Source organism: Passer montanus, unplaced genomic scaffold (assembly GCF_014805655.1).
Source record: "Passer montanus isolate IOZ18808 unplaced genomic scaffold, ASM1480565v1 scaffold60, whole genome shotgun sequence".
In the NCBI taxonomy this organism is placed as follows: Eukaryota; Metazoa; Chordata; class Aves; order Passeriformes; family Passeridae; genus Passer; species Passer montanus.
The window spans coordinates 3,447,905-3,468,371 of NW_024371038.1; the positions used below are offsets into that span (position 1 = coordinate 3,447,905).

The following is a 20,467-nucleotide window of genomic DNA, read 5'->3' on the forward strand; positions in this document are numbered from 1 at the left end:
AAAAACTAATTCCAGCTTCCATGACTCTATACTGTCACGACAGCTTAAAGTCACCATGTCAGCACTGCTAATGCTAATCTGATAAACCCTTTATTTGCAACCTCCAAGGCACTTGGAGAGGATCATCAGTTCCTGTCCACAGACAGAAGGCTGAATCCAGAGGTAAGGGAGATGGCCTCCAAATGTGAGTAACAAGCCTCTAAGGACTGTTTGCACAAAGCCATGAACGTGCTCAAAGATGCAGAAATACCACTTGGGTACAAGTTCTGTTACACCATTCATTTACTTTTATCATTTGTGGAAACAGCTGCTTTAATGTGTCACTTACATACTTGTGTCTATGCTAGCACATTGTATCCACATATAAATGAAAGGTAAGATAGTTATTGGCTTTAAGAAGTTCCTCTGTAACTAATAAATGGAATAGGGTAAATTTCTTACTATCAACTATGAGTTGGTCAGGCTGGAGGCAGAGGCAAAATCAGTGATGTGCAAAGTTGTCCTCTTTTGTATCTCAGAGAACCAGGATTAGTTGAGCTGACAGAAGATAAACAGGCAGATGGCACCTTATGGAGGGCAAAGCACACTGTCAAAGCACGTAAGACCATCTGCCCTGGGGTTGGTTTGGCTTGGCACCCATTACAACAGTAATTTAGAGCAGAAGATGAGAAAATCAAAATGTAAAGAAGACAGAAAAATAATTGTTGGGGCTCTCAATTTTTCTTATTCATATGACAGGTAGAAGATTCTAAGCTTTCTTCTGCAAAATCCTGGAAAACATGTGGAAGGTATTTGCCTCATACAAACACATTTGCTATACATATGTGGACAGTGTGGTCCTAGAGTACAAAGTAGGTGTTCCTAAATAATGCAGGAATTCTACGGCTTCCTTGGAAAACAGAACAGCTAAGGCAGCACAGGTGGTGCCCAGAAATCCTGCATTAGGGTGTGCAGCAATTTCATTGTGCAAACACTGCTCAGAACTGCTAGATCGCCAGCACTACCTTCTTCCCAGCTCTGATGCCAGATCCATATCCACTACCTCAAGATGGCATAGCTAAACTCTGTAGCCAAAAGGTTTATATAATTTAGAAGTTTCACATAACTATTGAGGTAGTTAGTGAAGTATAAAATACAAACAGACTTGGTTCTATTATTGTGAAAAAATTTGCTCGGCTTCTTTCTTTAAACAAGAACTACTGTGTAGCTTGGCCAAATACCTTTGTATAATAAGGCACATCGTGGTTGCATCTTTATTCCTTCTTGTATTCTAGATGGCTACAGGAATTTTATGTTGCCCTGCCTAAATCTTTCATCAACCTTTCTTTGAAGGCAAGTGAAAGCTTGTGGTCAGTTTCAGGATTTCAAATGTGTTTTCCAATTTTTATTAGGGGATGTTATAATAATTCTGATTACTGGTTTATTAAGAAATTTGATGGCTACCATAATATAAACAACCACATTGGTTGTTTTGCTCCTGCCAAACTTCCTAATTTATCTAACTGGGTCATTGGCTTACTGAGGTGCACTTCAGGGAAAATTCTGCTGCTGCTTAGTCTGATATTGAGAAGTTGCAAAGGCTTCTTTCCTACAAGAAAGGTCATTAGCACGAAGTCTGATGCATAAGAAATTAGCTGTATGCTAATCCTAGGGTTGGCGGCGTGAGTAATCTGAGCACGAAGGGAAAGCTCAGGCTCAGCACGCATGATTCATGCAATCCTACTGGAGTCTGCAGAGCTCGGTGACTGAACTGAATCATCTGCATCTCATGTTCCTTCTCTTCTTGCCCAAGAGAATGAGGAAGCCTTAAACAGCCCTGCACCTCTTTCCCCAGCAGGCTGATAAAGCTCCTGACCTCACGTTTGTAAGGCTTGTGTTCAGACAAGGAGCAGGCATCATGAACAGTGTTATTCAGCATTGGCAGCTGGTGTAGGTCGCTGATATTTCATTTGTGTTATAGATAACAGCAAATTTGGCAGCTTTTTACGGCTACAAAAAATGTTATCTTTAGTAATCGAAAATAAATTCATATTAGGGCTTAAACTTGTTTTAGCTTTTAAATTTATAAACATGCAGTTACAGCCATTCTTTATAACATTCCTTTCTGCTGCTTTAATTCATTTTATTTGATTTTCTAAAAAAGTAAAAATTTTGACCTTATTGAAACCAGCATTAATTCTGTCTCTGCCTTCAATGGGCCTAGGATTCAACATCAGTGTCTATATTTGTAAGTCTGAATTTAGAACAAGTAGGAGAAAGCATTTGCTATGTTACAGACAAAAGTCATCTACAAGCTGTGTTCCATGCATAGTGAAAAATCATATATATTCTGTCTGCATGCCTGCTTATCCAATTTTTTTAAAACTAACTCATTGAATCACACATCTTAGAGTTAACAGATGGATAGTGCCTTTGTACCAGCTTCTATTTGCACTGCTGGACAGAGCAAAAATATTTCTCAGAAGTTAAGTTCTAATCCTACAGACTCATCTGGACCAAGAACAAATTTTGTTTTTCATAGAATTTGGCAACCCTGCACTCTTCAAATGGGAAGAAGCTGCATGTAGGCATATGAGCTGTGATTCTCATGTGGCCTCCAAAGTCTTGAACCTGCCCATATCCTCTAGTCTCAGAAGCAAAGGATCTAGGAGTGAAGGTGAGTAGGCCATACAGTGAGTTAGATCAGGATTTGACATATAAGCTCATTATACTTTTCTGGCAGTCAGCAAATACCATGTCCGCATTTTGCTATCTTCTAGAGCTAACAAACTGTAATTTCCTATAACGCACTTTTACAACCTGTAAAATCAATTGCTTCATATAGTTACACTTGTACTTACAGTTTTGGATTATGTGAGCCATTATAGTTTTAAATTACCCTTTACCCTGCATATCAGTAGGTTAGTAGGAGACAGACTGGTGACTTTCTTCTTACCCTGGCATCTGTGGCCTTGTAGGAGACAGTGACTCTTTGATGTACACTTGTAGTGATGTACTAATGGGCAGGAAGGGACTGTTCAGCTTCTGTCAGCCCTCCACAGCTGAGATATTGATACAGACTTCAGTCAAGTTTAGGTGATTTATCTTTTTTAAAGAAATATTCATTAGTATTAGCATATAATAACTAAAATTGTAAATACGTTTACCAATCACCTTTAAAAGGGTAATAGTGAAACGCTAGTGAAAGAATGCGGTCTTGAAAGACACTACGGTGCGAGCACACAGCCCCATGCCTGTAGTTATCCACATGTGGCACGGCAATAAGGTAAGGGCGCTCAAGGGCGCGCTCGGGCTGTGCAGTGCCTGGGCCTGGGCAGGCACGGCCCGCCGGCCGCGGCCGCTGCTCCCAATGACATTCCGAGCGCGTTCCGATGTGTCTGGTGGCTCTGCCGGAGCGCGCAGGTGACACAGCCGCACCCGCCGCCCCAGGGACGGCTTCTCCCTCTTTCACCGCCGAATACCTGGGAGCAGAGCCCTCCTTGGCCAAGCCCTGCGCGGGCAGGCGCGACCCCCGCAGCAGCGCCGCCACCCCGAGGCACCGCCCGGGGTCCGGCGAGCCCCGGGGCGTGCGGGCGGCCGGCGGGAGCGGCGGCGGCGGGGCCCGATGGCGAGACCCGGCGCTGCGTGCCCTCCGCCCGCCCGCCGGGTGATGGTGGCCGCACGGGCGCTGCTCTTCTGGGCGTTGGTTTACAGCTACTGCGGGGTGTGCGCCTGCATCGCCGGGCTGCGGCTGCTCTGGAGCATCGGCCGGCGGCCGGGCGAGACCTTCCGCTGGGTGGTGCGGGAGAACCCCCCCGCCTGCCTCAACGACCCCTCCCTGGGCACCCACTGCTACGTCCGCATCAAGGTGAGGGCGCGGGCGGGGGGAGCGGGCCCGCTGGGCGCGCAGGCACCCACCCCCGCGCTGTGCACGGCATCCCTGCCTGCCCTGCCGTGCGGGGTGCGCTGTGCTCGGCATCCCTCCCTGCCCTGCTGTGCGGGGTGCGCTGTGCTCGGCATCCCTCCCTGCCCTGCTGTGCGGGGTGCGCTGTGCTCGGCATCCCTCCCTGCCCTGCTGTGCGGGGTGCGCTGTGCTCGGCATCCCTCCCTGCCCTGCTGTGCGGGGTGCGCTGTGCTCGGCATCCCTCCCTGCCCTGCTGTGCGGGGTGCGCTGTGCTCGGCATCCCTCCCTGCCCTGCTGTGCGGGGTGCGCTGTGCTCGGCATCCCTCCCTGCCCTGCTGTGCGGGGTGCGCTGTGCTCGGCATCCCTCCCTGCCCTGCTGTGCGGGGTGCGCTGTGCTCGGCATCCCTGCCTGCTGTGCGGGGTGCGCTGTGCACAGCATCCCTGCCTGCTCTGCTGTGCGGGGTGCACGGACAGCCCGCCTGCCCTGCCGTGCGTGCTCGCACAGCTGCGTGCATCCAACACCTGCCTGCGCTGCCCCGGAGAGCGGTGCCGTGCCCGGCCCGGCGGCGGGGCCTCAGGCCGGGAGCCCTGGGCGGGCGGTGAGGGGTTCCTCGGCCCCGGGTATCCCGCAGCCCACCGCTCCCTGCACCGCCTCTGCTCTCTCTGCTCTTTACGGTTTGCCCACTTGCACCGGGGAGCTTGTTTCGTGCATCACTTACAGGGAAAACGTAGAGCAAGAAGGTAGCTAATTGCTGTCCCTCAGGTTGTACGGTTTAAGCCACCAGTCAATTTTCGTACTTGTCTCAGGTCTCTGTGATTTGCTTCTTTACTGAATGCTCTAAATGAAGTGGTATTAGCTAGGTTTCTTTTGCAGCTATAGGTGAGCAGAGAATGCAGAACAAGTTTTATCCAGTGCTATTTTTCATAAAATAAGCATAAAGATCTCTATTCCCCGGGTTCTGTGCAGATGGTTTTGTGCCAGGCAGTACTAATACAAATTAGTGAGCCTCAGTTTGTCATGATTTGCTTGTTTTCTTTTGCTAACATCATTAGGAGGCATGTGTGGGCTTTTTACTCATATGACATGTTCTTTTCTTCCTGTACCACAAAGCAGTAAATGAACAGGCTGCTGGGGAAGTGAGAGGGGTATGACAGTAACAGAAGAGCATTTGGGGGCAAATCGAATTGCTGTCAATATGACAATTGATCATGCATTTCAGGAAATAAGAAACTCTTGCTGTTGGATAACAGCAGGCTAATGGATTACTTTCCAAACACATATATCTCCTACAAATCTATTCAGATTTCAATAAAACTGCCAGTGTTGGAAAAGGTGGCAACATCCTATGTCTGTTCTGGGGGGTGGGGAAAAGGGAACAGCAGCAACTGAAAAAGTCAATGGGCTTAGTGTGGGCCATGTGATATCTAAACTGCTGCTGTACAAGTGGGGATAAAATTTTCAGGAGTAAAGGGACTTCCTTAAAAGCAACAAATGGATTAGAATAAAAACATGGAGGGTAAATCCCAAGAGGACACTGACTGAAAGAAGCAGCATGGAGGAGGGCTTACCTATTATTCACTAAATGAGAAACTGTGGAAGAAGACTGAGAAACTTCTACTTTTTTTAAATATAAAAGGATTAAAGACAGAGTGATCCGGAGAATTATTCAGATGATGTAATGGCCCCAAAATTTACTAGAAATTTCTTTTTACCTCTAGGGACTTCATTGGCATCCCAGAGGTGAAATATCAGTGTAATTAGGGGCAAAACTGAGAAAAAGTCCCTATTTTATCCAGAGCAAATATTAAAAATCCAAATAGTTGCCTCTTCAGAGCCCTTTCAAGAATGAGGATATAAGTTAATGGTTTTGGAGCTCATTAGTGACTTATGAGTGTAAAGATATCTCAGAGCATCTGAAGCATCTTTGGCAAGAAAACCTTTTTTCATGCATTTGTGGTCCTTGCCCTGATATTAGCTCTTGATGTGTAGCAAAGACATGGGGTTTTTCTTTTCTTTTTGCAATAGCAGAGAGTGCAGGCTTTGACATTTATTCAAGAGCTGTACAACCTTTCTTCCTGCAGTTTCTTTCACATGACTTCTAAACAGTATTTTGTGAGCTAACTCCCAACTTCTCTATCTACTTCTGTGTCAGAATTCAGTAAAACCTCTAGGTCATAATCACAGTTTATTTATATTCCACTGGATTTGACCTTCAGTCAGTGTAAGCTTGTATACATCCATTCACTTCAATAGCATTTTAGTGTTCAGTTTCTACAATAAGTTGCCTGCCTGTAATTCTCATAAGACCCAATTCCTTAAAAGTTGCATCAGAAACTGACTATTGACAAGGCAGAAAGAAGATTATAACATTAAAGCTTAATTTTCTGAAGTGAGTCTGAAACCTAGAATGATAAAAACTAGCAAATATGTCTTGCTTTCTGGTTACTTAATTTTGATTGCTTTTGGTTGTTAAGAATCCACGTGGTCCTTTATCATGCCAGAATGCAATGTGATGGTTTTAAATAGTTGCATAATCTTACCAGCTAACTGAAAGATTGGAAGTGCATTTAAAGTATTCTGCATTTTAAAGTCTTTATAGAAAGCACTTGACTGGTGTCAGTGTGAAAGCAATGTGCTTGCTGTGACAATAACCTGCATTTCCCAGTGGCTGCACCAGGCAGTGCTCTGTCAGAGGTGTTTGTGTGCTCAGGGCTGGCCTGGCACACAGGCACAGCCTGGCAGGTATTGGGGATGGTCCTTTCTGGAAGAAGCTGTGGTGGCTGTGCAGGGTGTGGGATACTCAGCATTGCCAGGGTGTAACAGATACCTCTTACTTTACTCAGAAGTAAAGAAGACTTCCGCTTCAAAATTGATAATTGGTATTTTTTTAGGTGCAATATATTGTTTCTTAGAATATGGTCTGAAACCATCATAATTCTCAAATCCCAAAGTAGCAGTTCAGTAGCAGTTCTATGCAGCAATAAACACACTTCTCTTTCTCTTATTTTAGGATTCAGGGTTACGATTCCACTATGTGGCTGCTGGAGAAAGGGGCAAACCACTCATGCTGCTGCTTCATGGCTTTCCAGAATTCTGGTAAAACTCCCTACACCATTTTCTATTATAAAAGAGGCCGCATAAGATACCCAAGGATAAAAACCTCTGATTAAATCTCCCCAGTGTGATCCCTTATATGTATACTTTATGATTACTAATGGCATGAAGTTTCCGTAGGCAACGGACCATTGAAACATTTTTTTAACTTCTGCATCCACAAAAAAACTTCCTTCAGACTAACACAAACCAACCTTCTTTTTTGTACTTTCAATCCATTTTTCCTCAGGTATGTACCCTTTTCCTGCAAACCTTGTGAAGGAACTGCTAATTTAAAACAAATTTTCTTTTTGAATAGTACTTGTACTATATGGCTAAACTTATGAATTATAGCAGAGGGTGTTAAAATAAGGATCCATTATATGTTAAGTGCAATCAGGATTGCTCCATTTATTAAAAATACTACACATTAATTTTTAACTGGGGGAGGGGAAGAACTATGAGTTCTATAGGCTATTGTGCAGCCTAATTTCAGAATGCTACTCAGGGAAAAAGGTTCTATTATTAGTTCATCACAAGATGAATGATGAATCAAACCCAAGCCTAAATGTTTGTTTATAACAATGAAAAGCAGTCATGTGTCCAATGATTTAACCAAATTGCTCAGGCTGTCGTTGTCAGGTTTAACTAGTGAAGCATGGCTTACAGAACTTGCACAGGAAAACCAGTAAGGGAATAAGGGAGTAGTAATGCCAGAAATACAGCAAGGTAAATGATCCTTTTGCTTACCAAACTCAGCTGTGGGGGTAGAGGCCACTGCTGGAGCTGTGATCTTCCAGTCTGTACTCAGCTCATACCATGCTAAACTGACCCAAGTAGAGGGGAGGTCAGTTTTCTTCCCTCAGCAATTTCCCCTAGGTACTAATGCCCTTCAGGGTGATGGGACAGAGTCACATCTCTGTTAAGTTAAATTTTCAAAGAAGGATATTATCCTAGTAATAAATTGCTATCTAAAATTACTAAAGCTGTAAACTTTGATTGAAAGGACAGTTAGATGGGCCAGTGCATGTTCTGTTCAAACATTATGCATATCTTGCATAAAGCATATTCTAACACAGGCAATGAGACTACAGCTGATTTCCCCTATGGGGGAATAGTAGTGGAGAAATTAGTATTTTATATTCATAGTCTACTGAGATTAGGTATATTTTTTTTTAAAAGCAGAAAGTAATTCCTACAGTTTAGAATAGTGAGTCATGCTATAAGTGGCAGCTACGAGATTGTATTGTCTGACCATTCAAAAGGGATGAATAAAAAACCTGTTATGTAGGTCACTGGGACCACCAAGAGTTTCTATCACTGTTTTTAAAAAGAACACTACATGCTAATAGTCTCTAAATCAATCATATTACCAATATTTGTGTTAGGTTGTTCATTCACTCAGTGAATACTTTTTCATTCAGAAATAGTGATTGTTCTGAGAGCACAAGATAAAATAAGCACAATTTAAGAGAGATGTAAAGCAGCATCAAATTTGTATTGTTTGTCTAGGAAAACAAAAAAGATATTATCCACAATTACAGTTCTTAATTTTAATAAATCCTCTGCCTTCAAATGTCTCAAGGTTATAACTAGGATAAATATAACCAGACAATACTGACTACTAAGAGTGATAGAGAATGTCTGAAGGTGACAGATCACTAAAGAATGTAACACACCAGAGCCAGTGAGGGTTTTAGATGCATAAGAACTTGAAAATCAATACATTGTGGAAGGTCAGTAATAAAATACTTGAAACTGGACATAAGGTGTTGAGGCAGCTGAGTACTTAAAAGTTTTATGTGAGCTGCAACATTTTATACTACTTGCCCTTTAGAAAAATATTATCAGAAAGTCTCAAAATAGAGTCAGCCTTATGAACATGGAGGCATTCACAACATTTCCAAATTCTACTTGCAAAGCAGTTGTCCAATAGTTATATATCATATGGGATAAAAGGGTTTATTTGAATATAAAACCTACCCATTTGATAGGTCAGACATTTGGAGACTGATGGACTGTTGTGAAAACAGAGGATGAGAATAGCTTGTAGACATTTTCAGAAAACAAAAATAGTTGATTTATGTATTTATGGGCCTGGTTCTTTCTTCTTACTGAAGTATATAGAATAGCTGCAACAGTTACCATGGCAAATTCAGTTTCCAAGTCATTATATAACACCTGTAAAAAATTCATTCCCAGAGATCTCAGCTAAACCCTGTCTTTGCATTATATAGCACTGAAATGAAAATGTTCTGACTGTTTTGTTCAAATGAAAACAGATTCATATCACTGAGTGTTCCTGTAACCTTATTTAATTTCAAAGTCCCTAACAGGCTGGAGGCAAAGGTAAAGTGGAAGAGCCCGTGGTGTGATACAGATGTTGTTTGGATTAAGGTAGAATTCTGTGCACACTTACAACCACTGATGATCCAAATGTTATATATCCTTTCTCTGAAACTGTTGAAACAAGCAGAGTAAAAGCTAGATCCTAGCACAGAGGGATGCAGTCACTGTTACATATGCCCAGAAAGATCATGTTTTTCATACATCTTTCTAGTACAGTGTAAGATGAGATGATGTCAGTCTTGCTACTGGCTATTCTAAAATTCATTTGGTTTCAATAACAGCTGAAGGACAGGTAGTTCTTGCAGCTTAAGACCCACCATTTTCTTTTTTATTTTTGCTTCATAACACACATCCAGCCACTACATACAGTTAGAGAGTGAGGAATAGCCCAGGCCTGTGCCTGACTTCTTGCCTTTGTATGCCTTTTGAGTATGTAATGCTCTCTCTTTTCCATAGAAACCCAAGGATGAAATACTTTGTCTAGTAACAACACATTGAGAGAGCTTGTTCTGCAACAGTTCTGGTACAGAGACAAATGAAAGTGTACACAGGATAAATCCTACAAACTTCACCAAGAACATTTCTTATTAACTGGATTTCTTTCTTTGGTTTATTTAGTGTATTAATTTTCTGACATTCTTTTTCTGAATAGAAAAAAAAATGCAAAACATGGCTGTAAGTAAGCCAGGGAGAAGAGAAAGCTTTTCAGATCTTACTTTTTTGATGCTCCTATGGCTCCAAGGATAAAACAGAATAGTCCTCCCTGTGCTCTGGTTTATGACTGCTTCCTTTGCAGCAAAGGGACTGTGCCAGACTCCAGGAATTGTTGAAAAACCCTGGCTCTGGCCATGTCCCCTTTGTGGCAGCTGCACTTTGTTACTGGGGGATTCAAGATAGGAGCACAAAACTACTGCAGCCACAAAGGACCATCAACACAGCACAGAAAGGAAAAAGAATCTCATAGCCAACAAGGCCATGCTAGTTTACCCTCAAATAGTTGGGTGCAAAAGAATTGAGTGCATTTTTGGTATCATACTGCTTGACCTTGTAACTCCAACTTTTTTTCCCCTTTGTTAGGTATTCTTGGCGCCATCAGTTGCGGGAATTTAAAAGTGAATATCGAGTTGTGGCCCTGGATTTGAGAGGTTATGGAGAAACAGATGCTCCTCCTCACAAAGAAAATTACAAGTTAGATTGCCTGATAGCAGACATAAAGGACATTTTGGAATCTCTAGGTGCGTTAGTAGAAAAACAACCTACATGACTCAAAAAATACTTGATTTTCTAGGAAAAGAAACCCACATTAAAAATCTAGCACTGTTTTGTTTGTGGTTTTTAAAATATATGCATTCCAGAGGTGCATAAATATAAATCTAAGGATACTAATATTTTTTGACAATTATAAATGGAAATTTGTAAATTTATAAATGTAATTTCTAATTACAATGTGTATGTCAGTATAAGCAATATGTAAAGATGACTTTTTCATCAGGAGTTTTGAAAAGAAAATTCCTATGTGCTGTAATATGCAGTACAAACCTATGGTCTTTTTCCCTAAGAAGTCTTTCCTCCTAACCACTTGCACTTAGTGGATAATATTCTGAGTTACAGTCTTCAAACACTTGCAGACCAAGGAATTTATATCAGATGATATTCTTCTTGCACAAACAAGACATAATAAATATTGTGGGCTTTACAGAGATGGTGAGAGTGCATCTGCTGTATTGGAAAAAAAAAAAAGCCCTCTGAAAATACTGCCCTCTGCACAATACTACTCCTGTCAGTTCTCAAGAGCTGAATCACTCTGTCTTAAACGACAGTGAGAGCAGAAGGGACACCAAGGGGCACACTGCATTCTGTGGCAACTAACAGGGTAAAAGTCTAGAGCTGAAGTGCAAAATTCACCCCTCCAGTTCAGTTTGAAGTGTCCCTCTTTGGGTGATAAATTGTAACCCCTGGCAAAGGGTATTTCCCTTCCATACCAAGATTCAATTGTCATTCTCTGAGTAATTTTAATTCCCTGGATACTCTAGCCATAGTAAAACAACTTACTGCATTTCATATGGAGAAATAATAAAGCAGCGATTCAAGTTCTGAGATTTGAATTTAGGATTTGCTTTGCTTGTGATGCTTGAGTAGTGGTAAAAGATTGGGCAGGCAGTCAGTCCTCACACAGTGTTGACATTTTCCAGCCTTTGCTGGTTGTGTTAATCTCCATGGTAATGCCATGGTTATGCTTGAGAAGTGCTCTCAGCATAATTCAATTTCAGAGGGATTTAAATTTTTTTTTTGGAAAATCACTTCAGAGCCCTGTTATCTTTGTTTGTCCTAATCCCAAGTTAAATTCTTTTGGAGGACTTGATTATATCAAAAGTGCTCCAAAAGATTTCTATCCAAGAGGGTTTATAAGGTTCTTTGACAACTGTGTCCAAATTTATGTCAGAATTCTAAACATCTTGGTTTTTATGTTTCATTTGTAGTCTGTGTGTGCTCAACATTCCAGTCCTCAATGAGGAGGGTGATGGTATCTGACACTGGAGTATGTTGTTTTCCAGCAGTGGTTAAAGAAGAAGTGTTAAGCTTTCAAAACACTAGGTCACTATCCTGCCCATGCCCCTTCTATTGCTGCTAAAATACAATTTTTATTGTTGAAAGAATAAGTATGTGAACGTCCAGAACTGCCAACAAAACAGCTTATGGAGAAAAGCTACAGGCCTCCTAAGTATATAAATGGGAGTGTTTGCACATGCTATATATATGGCTACTATACAATTCCCACTTTTTGCATAATGATGTCACTGAGTGCTTAGATAACCTCTCATATTCAGAGAAATACATTAGGATTGATTTTGTTCTGGAGGTGCTCAGGAGATTGCTCAGTCTTCTTGCCTGCAGTTTCAAACTCCAAACTCCCTAAACACGGCAAACGTACGTGCATTATAATGACTGCAGACTGGACTGTCTATCTCACCTGCACTGGCCAAGATGTGAACAGGGTGGCCATCTGCATACTCAGTGACTTTAGGGTGACATGGAGGTAGTAGAGTTAAAGTTGAATGAAGTCAAATTAAATACTTTGACATATTTGTAACTTTTTAAACTATAACAGTGCCCTATGTTTTCTGACCATTAGTAATGGAAGTGGTACACTATTGAAGTAACATTAATACAAGTTCTGAAACACCTATTTAGCCCAATAATGATTTTATTGTATGAGCTGATTTCTGTGGATACTAATTCCTTTGAAATAAAAGCATGTGTCTGTGTTTATGTGGTAGGATACAACAAGTGTGTGTTGATTGGCCACGACTGGGGAGGAATGATCGCTTGGTTAGTGGCCATATGTTACCCTGAAATGGTGACTAAGCTGATTGTGGTTAATTTCCCTCATCCTTCTGTATTTACAGGTAAGTTTTACAGTACTTTTGTTAATCCAAAGTATCTGCATATCATGATTGTCTTTGCTTTGAGAACCAGCAGCCTGCCTCAGTAGATGAGCTGCCATTATTCTATGGCTCTGACAGTCTGGACTGTATTTTATGAAGCAGGAAGATATCAAGTATTTATTTGACTACTGAAAAAAATGTAGGAAGTGAAAATGCATGCAGCAAAAGTTACAGATTTTTTTTTAATCCTTGAGGGTCCACAAACATAATTTTCATACACACGAATCCGTTTTATTGCACTTTATCAGGAAAAAATTCCCAAAGAGTGATGTCTATTATATTACATTTTAGTAAAGGCCACACTTCATTATTAAATCTGCATAAGCCTTTGTATGAATGTGAATCAGACATTAGCATTGCATGCTAATTTAGGTGACAAGTGACAATTTGTGATCTGGTACAATATTCATTGGAAGAAGTCTTTCCAGGCTACTTAATAGATGCTCAGGAATATACCAGTACTTTGCTGAAACGGGACTCGTTTCACTATTTTTTGTGTGATAAAGTTGAGTTTGTCTACTACCCAGAATTTCAAAGGAATAATATCAACATTCAGTAATTAAAAGGAAAGTACTATCTCACTAATTTGAATTTTTCAATTGCTGCCCTTACTCTGTCTCCATTTAAAAAGTCACCCCATTTCCCCATAAATAGCTAAGAATATTCAGCAGAGATTTAACTTTCATTTCAACTGAATGTAAATCTGACCTTATACTGTGGGATCAGCCACACCATCCATATTTGTTGTTCTCACTATGTTCTTGGGCACCTTTCTAAGATACTGAAGGACATTTTGCCAGGTGGTAAATCCACACTTACCCATGGAGAGGTCTGTTTACCACACGAGCAAGCAGGAGATTTTGCAGTGTTTTCAATGAGAGCAGGAGCGAGGCTGCAGAGAAGATAATTGCATTTTATTATAGTATTTGTTTGCATATTTGTTGAACTACAAAATCTATTCTCTAGCTTGATGAATTCTCCCTACATTAAATTTGTTCTACTGTGAATTAAAGGAAAATGGAGTTTATAAATAGTACAGAAAAGTAAAGTGATCGGTGCTGACAATGGTCCGTCAGGAAAAATATAATGGATAATGCAATTTAAGAATGTATAAGATATGAAACTTTAGAAGATACCTAACACTTCAGTTGCTGTTGGCTTAAAACCTATTTTTATTCACTGTCAGAATTAATATTTCAGAGATATGTCTTGTGTTGGGAATGTGGTTTTTTGCATTCCTAAATTTGCACCTGTAAAAGAAAAGTTCTAGACTTCCTAGTACCTGCACACATTGTGTGCTTGCTTTGAGGAAGTTAGGTATTTGAATGTCAGTGTTGGCTCTTGAAACTCACTGGAGACACAGATTTACAATTAAAAAAAAAAAAACCCCAAAACAACCCCATCAATGCAAGTTTGTTATAGATAGATATAGAAAGATATAATTTTCTTTTGTATATATGCTCCTATGTCTTTAAAAATTACTGTAAAAATCTTTGAAATGTGACTCTATGTAATCTTGATTACAGTTCTTGAAATTGCCAAAAAGACACTGTTAGAAAAATTCTATACTTCAATGAACAGTAGTGATGCAGTCTTTAGAATATCAGTGGATCATCATCTACAGATTTCTGTGCATCACATCATTGATGAGAGAAATACCTATTTATGCCTTTTATTCTATATCTGGAAAAAATTGTTTTGGACTACCTACACAAATAGATGTTTAAGTGAAAAACTACCATGCAATTAAACTCTCCAGTGCTGCTGTCCTCACCTAATCTTTGGCAAACTTTTGTTTTGCTGGCTGTTTCTACTAACATTTATAAAAGAAGTATCTTTTAATGGCCACATCATATATTTACTCCTGAAACAATAATCATCTTTTGTCACACAGCATACTTTAAAGCAATATTTTTAAAACATTTCTTTAAGTTTAAAAATAGTAATATTACTAGTAATTTTGTTTGGGCCATCAGTTTTCATTTTTAATTCATGGACATTTTTGTTTCAGAATACATTCTACGACATCCATCACAATTGATTAAATCTGGTTACTACTTCTTTTTCCAAATGCCATGGTTTCCTGAATTCATGTTTACACTAAATGATTTCAAGGTGAGCAAAAGGAATGCTCTTGTTTATATATGTAACTGTGAGTAATGGAATAATTGCCACCTACATTGATCCCTTCTGATGTAGTTATAATTACTGGAAAAATATGGAGCCTTCTGATTTTTCTTCTTAAGCTTTATATAAAGTAGCATACAAGTACAAGGAGTCTCTGAGATTAACTCTTACTTCTGCATTCTGGGAGGTGCTGAGGGAGGTACTTTAACCTCAGCACTGCAGTGCATTACTCCACCTAGAGTCAGCTGCTTTCACTTGTGCCCAAACCAGTGGAACACCGTTGGTGCCTGAGGAATCCCTGCTGAACTATCTCAAGTTCCTGTGTGCAGTGGGACATCCTCTTTCTCTCAGAGCCTGCTACAGGGCAGGCAGTGTGGGAGGCTGGGCTGTGATGAATTGTGCCCCAGAAGCCAAGGCCAGCCCTTTGTACAACCTTACACGTGAGGAGGAGCCGATAGAAAAGGACAAGAGGGCAGGATACACCCTCCTACACACCAGCAGCCCGAGCACAGCTCCCCGTGCTGCACACACAGGGCTGGGGTCAGGAATCATCCTCCCTCCTGCCCTGCCACCTGCCGGGGCCCATCCCAAAAAAATCTATGTGCCTGCACTGTCACAGGTAGCAGGTCAGGATGCACTAACTTGGTAATACTGGTATTTCTCTGTATTGATTATTCTGGAATAAGTTATACTAGAGATGTTTACCTTGTGCTTTACACATAGCTGTCTAAAAGCTCATTTGAACCATTCATTGTTCTGTGAACATAAATAGATTTTATAAATATGCATCAACAGATTTTAGAAAGATGTGTCCTGTTGAAGGAGAGAAATCACATTTTCTAGCTATCTTACATAGTAGCTTTTTCTTCTTGCTTTTGTAGGTTCTGAAAAGTTTATTTACCAGCCAGGCCACTGGAATTGGAAGGAAAGGCTGCAGATTAACTGCAGAGGATATTGAAGCTTATCTCTATGTCTTTTCACAACCCGGAGCATTAACAGGACCCATTAACCATTACAGAACTCTTTTCAGGTCAGTATAATATTCCCAAGCAAAGGAAAATATTCTAGAGTCCCCTGGAGCTCAGAGGAGTTACTGTGGCTCTCCTCGTGCTGCTGAACCAGGGGAAAGCCCCAGGTGTGCTCCTGAAGCCTCACCAGGTGGGCACAGGCCCAGTCAAGCAGCAAGAGGCCAGGTATGTTCTGAGAGGTGTCCACACAAAACAGCAAAACAAGCAGAGGGCACGAAAGGAAAATTTTTGTTTCAAAATCTAATAAAGCAAAAACTCTTCTTCATTCACAGCCCCCATAACGATCCCAAAAATCCTCCTCTAAATAATACTTTAAAAATTAGCATCAATTAGTTGTTTGCATTCATATTATGATAATATCTATCAAGAGCTTATTATTATATAATACTACTAGATGGTATGGCATCCAAGTATGTTACCCTTACTTGTAATTTACAAGACCATATGTGGCACAATTTTATTGTGTTTAGGCCATTTCTGTTTTTCAGAAAGGTGGGAGAGGTTTTTTATAACTGAGCCTAAAACGAACATAACTTTGTTTGGGTTTGGGGTTTTTTTGTTCCTTTATTAGTCTTAGCACACTCACTTCCTAGAGTAAAACAGAGATAGCATCATAATAGGAAATATTTTTGCAAGATTAATATTTATTTTCTCAAACAGCTTTCTAATGGTTTTAACTTTCCTGAAAGGAATTGGCTTGGCTTAGAGACAGACTTTTTTTACCTACCAAAAACAGGGCCAGAAGGTCTTAACTCTGCATGTATTCTACTTATAGCACTAACTTGGACTGTATGAAGAAGAGTGGCATTGAATTTGTTTTTCCTTTACCATCTCCAGTCTTCAGCAGTGATAAATGTCCTGCATGCTTCTCCAACAAAAGCCCAGGTTCCCAATATCCTTTAAAACAGCAATTCCCTTCTTTCCCTTAACTCAGGCAGTAGATGTTTGAACTAGAGTAACTTTTCATTTTCCATGGTCCAAATTTACCGCCACGTTTATTGCTCTTTCTGCGTCATCCATGCTGTCACTGTCAGGAGAGCAATCAGCAGGGAAAACACTGTGAGGAAAACAGGGAGCTGAGCTAGGTGCTGCCTTGTGCAGGCTCTGGAACAAGGAATCAGAAAGCTAACCCCAAGCACGGCTGACAGCGGCGAACAAACGAGACGGCTGTGCTGGTAACAGTACACTTACTTAAGGCTGTGCAGAGCGCAGCCGATGACCTCGGCTGGGATGTGGAGGGCCATCCTGCGTGCCCAGCGGCTGCCCGGCCCCCACAGCCCCGGGCAGGGCTAACGGGGAGCGAGAGGCGGCAGCGCCCCGGGCCCCGCTCGCTCCCTCGGCCGCAGCACCTCGCTGCACTGCGTGTCACAGCGAGCAGCTGCTCCTCTGAGCAGCACTGCCTGCGCTGCCTGAATTGCTCTGCCAGCCACAGACAAATGGAAGAGTTGTGAACCTTTAAACTGCTGTTTCAAGCCTCTTCAGACTCAAAAAGAAAGTGTAGTATCAGTTATAAGTCAGACAGTATCTCCACAGCTATTAATTCCTCTGTGTGTTTTGTGTGGATGTTTGTGCATTGTTTGCTTTATTCTTCTGATGAAGGTACACCTGCACTGAATTCAGAGAACCTTATTTAGGTGCCATCAGCCACAATTCAGCAGGCTTTGGACTGGAACACAAAGATCAGTCACTCAGTTCTTGCCACCAGTTCTGATGGTCACACCTTATGGGATGGGAATCATTAAATATGAAAAGTGGATTGGAATTTTCCCTTTCTCCCATCTAAGTCATTAAGCAGCATTTGGATGCAAATTACTTGTCTTCACCATGACTCTCAGTGGGCTGAGAGTGGTGACTTATGTGTTAAAGGGTTCTGACTCATTGGAGTCAGAACCACTTGGAGGTTCATTCTTCAGAGCCTAATTTTTCTGGAATGTTATTTCCAAAGAGTGATTAAAATAACCTACCTCCATCCATCACCAGTACATGTTTTTATAAATAGCACGGTGGTCATTCCTTTCACTATACATTAAATACAAACACTTGGAGAATAAATCCATAAAGTTTTTATATCATGCTTGGTTAAGACAGATAGGTAAGAAGCTGGAAGTTGAATTTCTTCTGATGCGCCATTTGTTTACAAAATAGCATTAGTTCTCTTGTAACAGTTAAGAAGTATGTTTACAGAGAAACTGTAACAATGTATGAAGGTCTGAGTCTGTTTGCAAAGACTTTAATATTTCATGAATGGAACTTCCCTTTCTAAATGAGAAATCTCTGCGTTAATTGTTATTAAAGGCGATTTCTGGAAACTTCAGGAATGATATAATTTCCCATATTCCAGACTGAAGAGAAATACAGTGTAGTTTATAGGCAATGGAAAGTGACCAAAAAATCCTGTAAAAAGCCTGATAGAGTTTCCCTAAGTGAGGCTGCAAACCTTGCAAGGCACAAAACAGCAAACTGTACAGTAGTGAAAAAACACACATGTTAATAGTGAAGAGATCCAGGATACTGGAGTACAAGGTAAAGAGATGAGTCTCAATGCATGGAATCAGATATCAGATTATCAGTTTTTAAAACTGGTACTATGAATAAGCTGTGGTTCAGTGGGTGAGGTCAGGTTGTTTGCCAAATGACATTGAAATACGCTGGTAAAAAAGTCCATTTTAAGAATTTTCGTAATCATCAATCAAAATGAAATTATTATCTAAAGTGATCATTTATTTACATTTCTTGACTTTGCATGTAAGTAGAGAGGAAGAATGTCTTCAAAGTCTCAATTTCATTGCCTTATTTTAAACTGAGACATGTCACCTTTTTTGTCTTGCTCTTTTTACAGAGCATAGTCTCTTAACTCCTAAGTTTACAACTAGTACTTACATATAAGTCATAAAAGTTTATTCAGGAAATCTTTTTTTATACATTACTGGTTTCAAATAATCCTATTTTTGCATTAATATAATAAAGATTTGTATCTGATCAGATGGAATCTATTTTGAATTGTCACAGCTCGTCTGTCACTGTATGTGGCTAAAAGTAAGCAATTCAAACAGATAAATTTTTTTGCATCTTTGAAATGTGCTGGAATAAATTCTGATAGGTTAATGCTGAAAAATCTTTCATACTAGCTACTTGCATCTTTCATGTCTATAATATGAGGTAATATTTATAAAATTAACATTTTAAAATAATTGTATTAAGAAAAAAAATAGTGAAAGTTTAAGTAGGTCATTTTGAGAGAACTTGGAGTCACAATGTTTTTTTGATATTGTAGAAGATATTGTGGCACCTAGAAAGTTTACAATGAGATTCGCTGCATTGATTTAAAAAGCTGTATGTAATAAAATATGTCTTGGTGATTTTTTATTAAAATAAGACCTAACTAAGTGTGTTTTATTTTTAAAGCTGCCTACCTCTGCAGCACCATGAAGTCATCATGCCAACCCTGCTGTTATGGGGAGAAAGAGATGCATTTATGGAAGTTGAGATGGCAGAAATTACAAGGATTTATGTTAAAAATCATTTCAGATTAACTATTTTGTCAGAAGCCAGTCATTGGCTCCAGCAGGATCAACCTGACATAGTGAACAAGTTGATATGGACCTTTCTTAAGGAAGAGACAAAAAGAAAAAGAGAATGACTGTTTGTACATGTTTTAATGGGTCTAAATAAAAGCTCTTTGGATTTAAAACCTAATTGTTATCAGGGCCATATTTCCAGCCTGCCTTCTATTTTGAGCTCTGTTAGAGAAGTGTTTTCATTGTACTGTACATTTGGACACTAATCGTACAGCTAAAAGAAATGAGTATGAGAATATATGATACCAACATTGGTTTTACCTGTATACTTGTATTTTGCACATAAAAACACCTGCCTTAAAATACATATGTATTTGTACAGAAAGAAAATCATGGAAAGTTGCTTGGTTTTGTTTTCTCCCTTGCTTTACAGTTGTAATGTGTGGTGCCTTTTACAAATTTATAATGAAACAATAGAGTGGTGCCATACTGAAGAAAGTCACAAGTTTTCATTCTAGATTTGCCTGAATTTTTTTAATGTATTTTACCATTAAACAGTAACTCTTTTTATCTATATTTTAGCATACTGAACGATTGAAAATTTTCTGGGTACGTTTCTAGTCTTCAAGTGAATAACGATCCGTATCTTGTTGTATTGTTGAATGCAGCTGCTTTGCGCAATGTGTTTTTCTTTCTTGACTAAAAAATGGGAAACCTGTACACTCCACATGTCTGAACAAAAACAATGGAAAATTAAGATATAATATGTATCAAATCCACCTCTGTCTAATAAAATGCAACTTACAAGACTCCCTCTACTTTATCTGACTTTCTATGGAGAGATTTGCTGAAGCTAAGAACTGGGTTTGAACAGCTGAAGTGTCTGGTCTGGTATTCAGCCTGGACACTCATGCTATAATTGTTGTCAATTTTTGAAAATAATGCCTCATTGTTGGCATTATCCTTCCTGTGTCAGCAACTACTGTTCTTGTCTCCAAGAACTGCTGCCAAGTTCCTGTGTT

At 40.2% G+C, this 20,467-nt stretch overlaps 1 protein-coding gene across 1 annotated transcript; it reads left to right on the forward strand.

The window, feature by feature from the left end:
• Window positions 1-3,579: 3,579 nt before the first annotated feature.
• Window positions 3,580-20,253, forward strand: EPHX4 (epoxide hydrolase 4). The gene is made up of 7 exons (XM_039727245.1): window positions 3,580-3,847; window positions 6,895-6,980; window positions 10,404-10,561; window positions 12,605-12,733; window positions 14,784-14,887; window positions 15,781-15,929; window positions 19,333-20,253. Exons 1-7 carry the CDS (start codon window positions 3,605-3,607, stop codon window positions 19,565-19,567), a joined length of 1,104 nt encoding a protein of 367 aa, XP_039583179.1. The 5' UTR covers window positions 3,580-3,604; the 3' UTR covers window positions 19,568-20,253.
• The last annotated feature ends 214 nt before the right edge of the window (window positions 20,254-20,467 follow it).

Excerpts from the sequence above, each read along its gene's own strand:
- EPHX4 (XM_039727245.1), top strand. The coding sequence starts at position 3,605 with ATGGCGAGACCCGGCGCTGCGTGCCCTCCGCCCGCCCGCCGGGTGATG. Across the intron at positions 10,562-12,604 it reads GGACATTTTGGAATCTCTAG|GATACAACAAGTGTGTGTTG; the intron begins GTGCGTTAGTAG and ends TTTATGTGGTAG. Across the intron at positions 14,888-15,780 it reads TTACACTAAATGATTTCAAG|GTTCTGAAAAGTTTATTTAC; the intron begins GTGAGCAAAAGG and ends TTGCTTTTGTAG.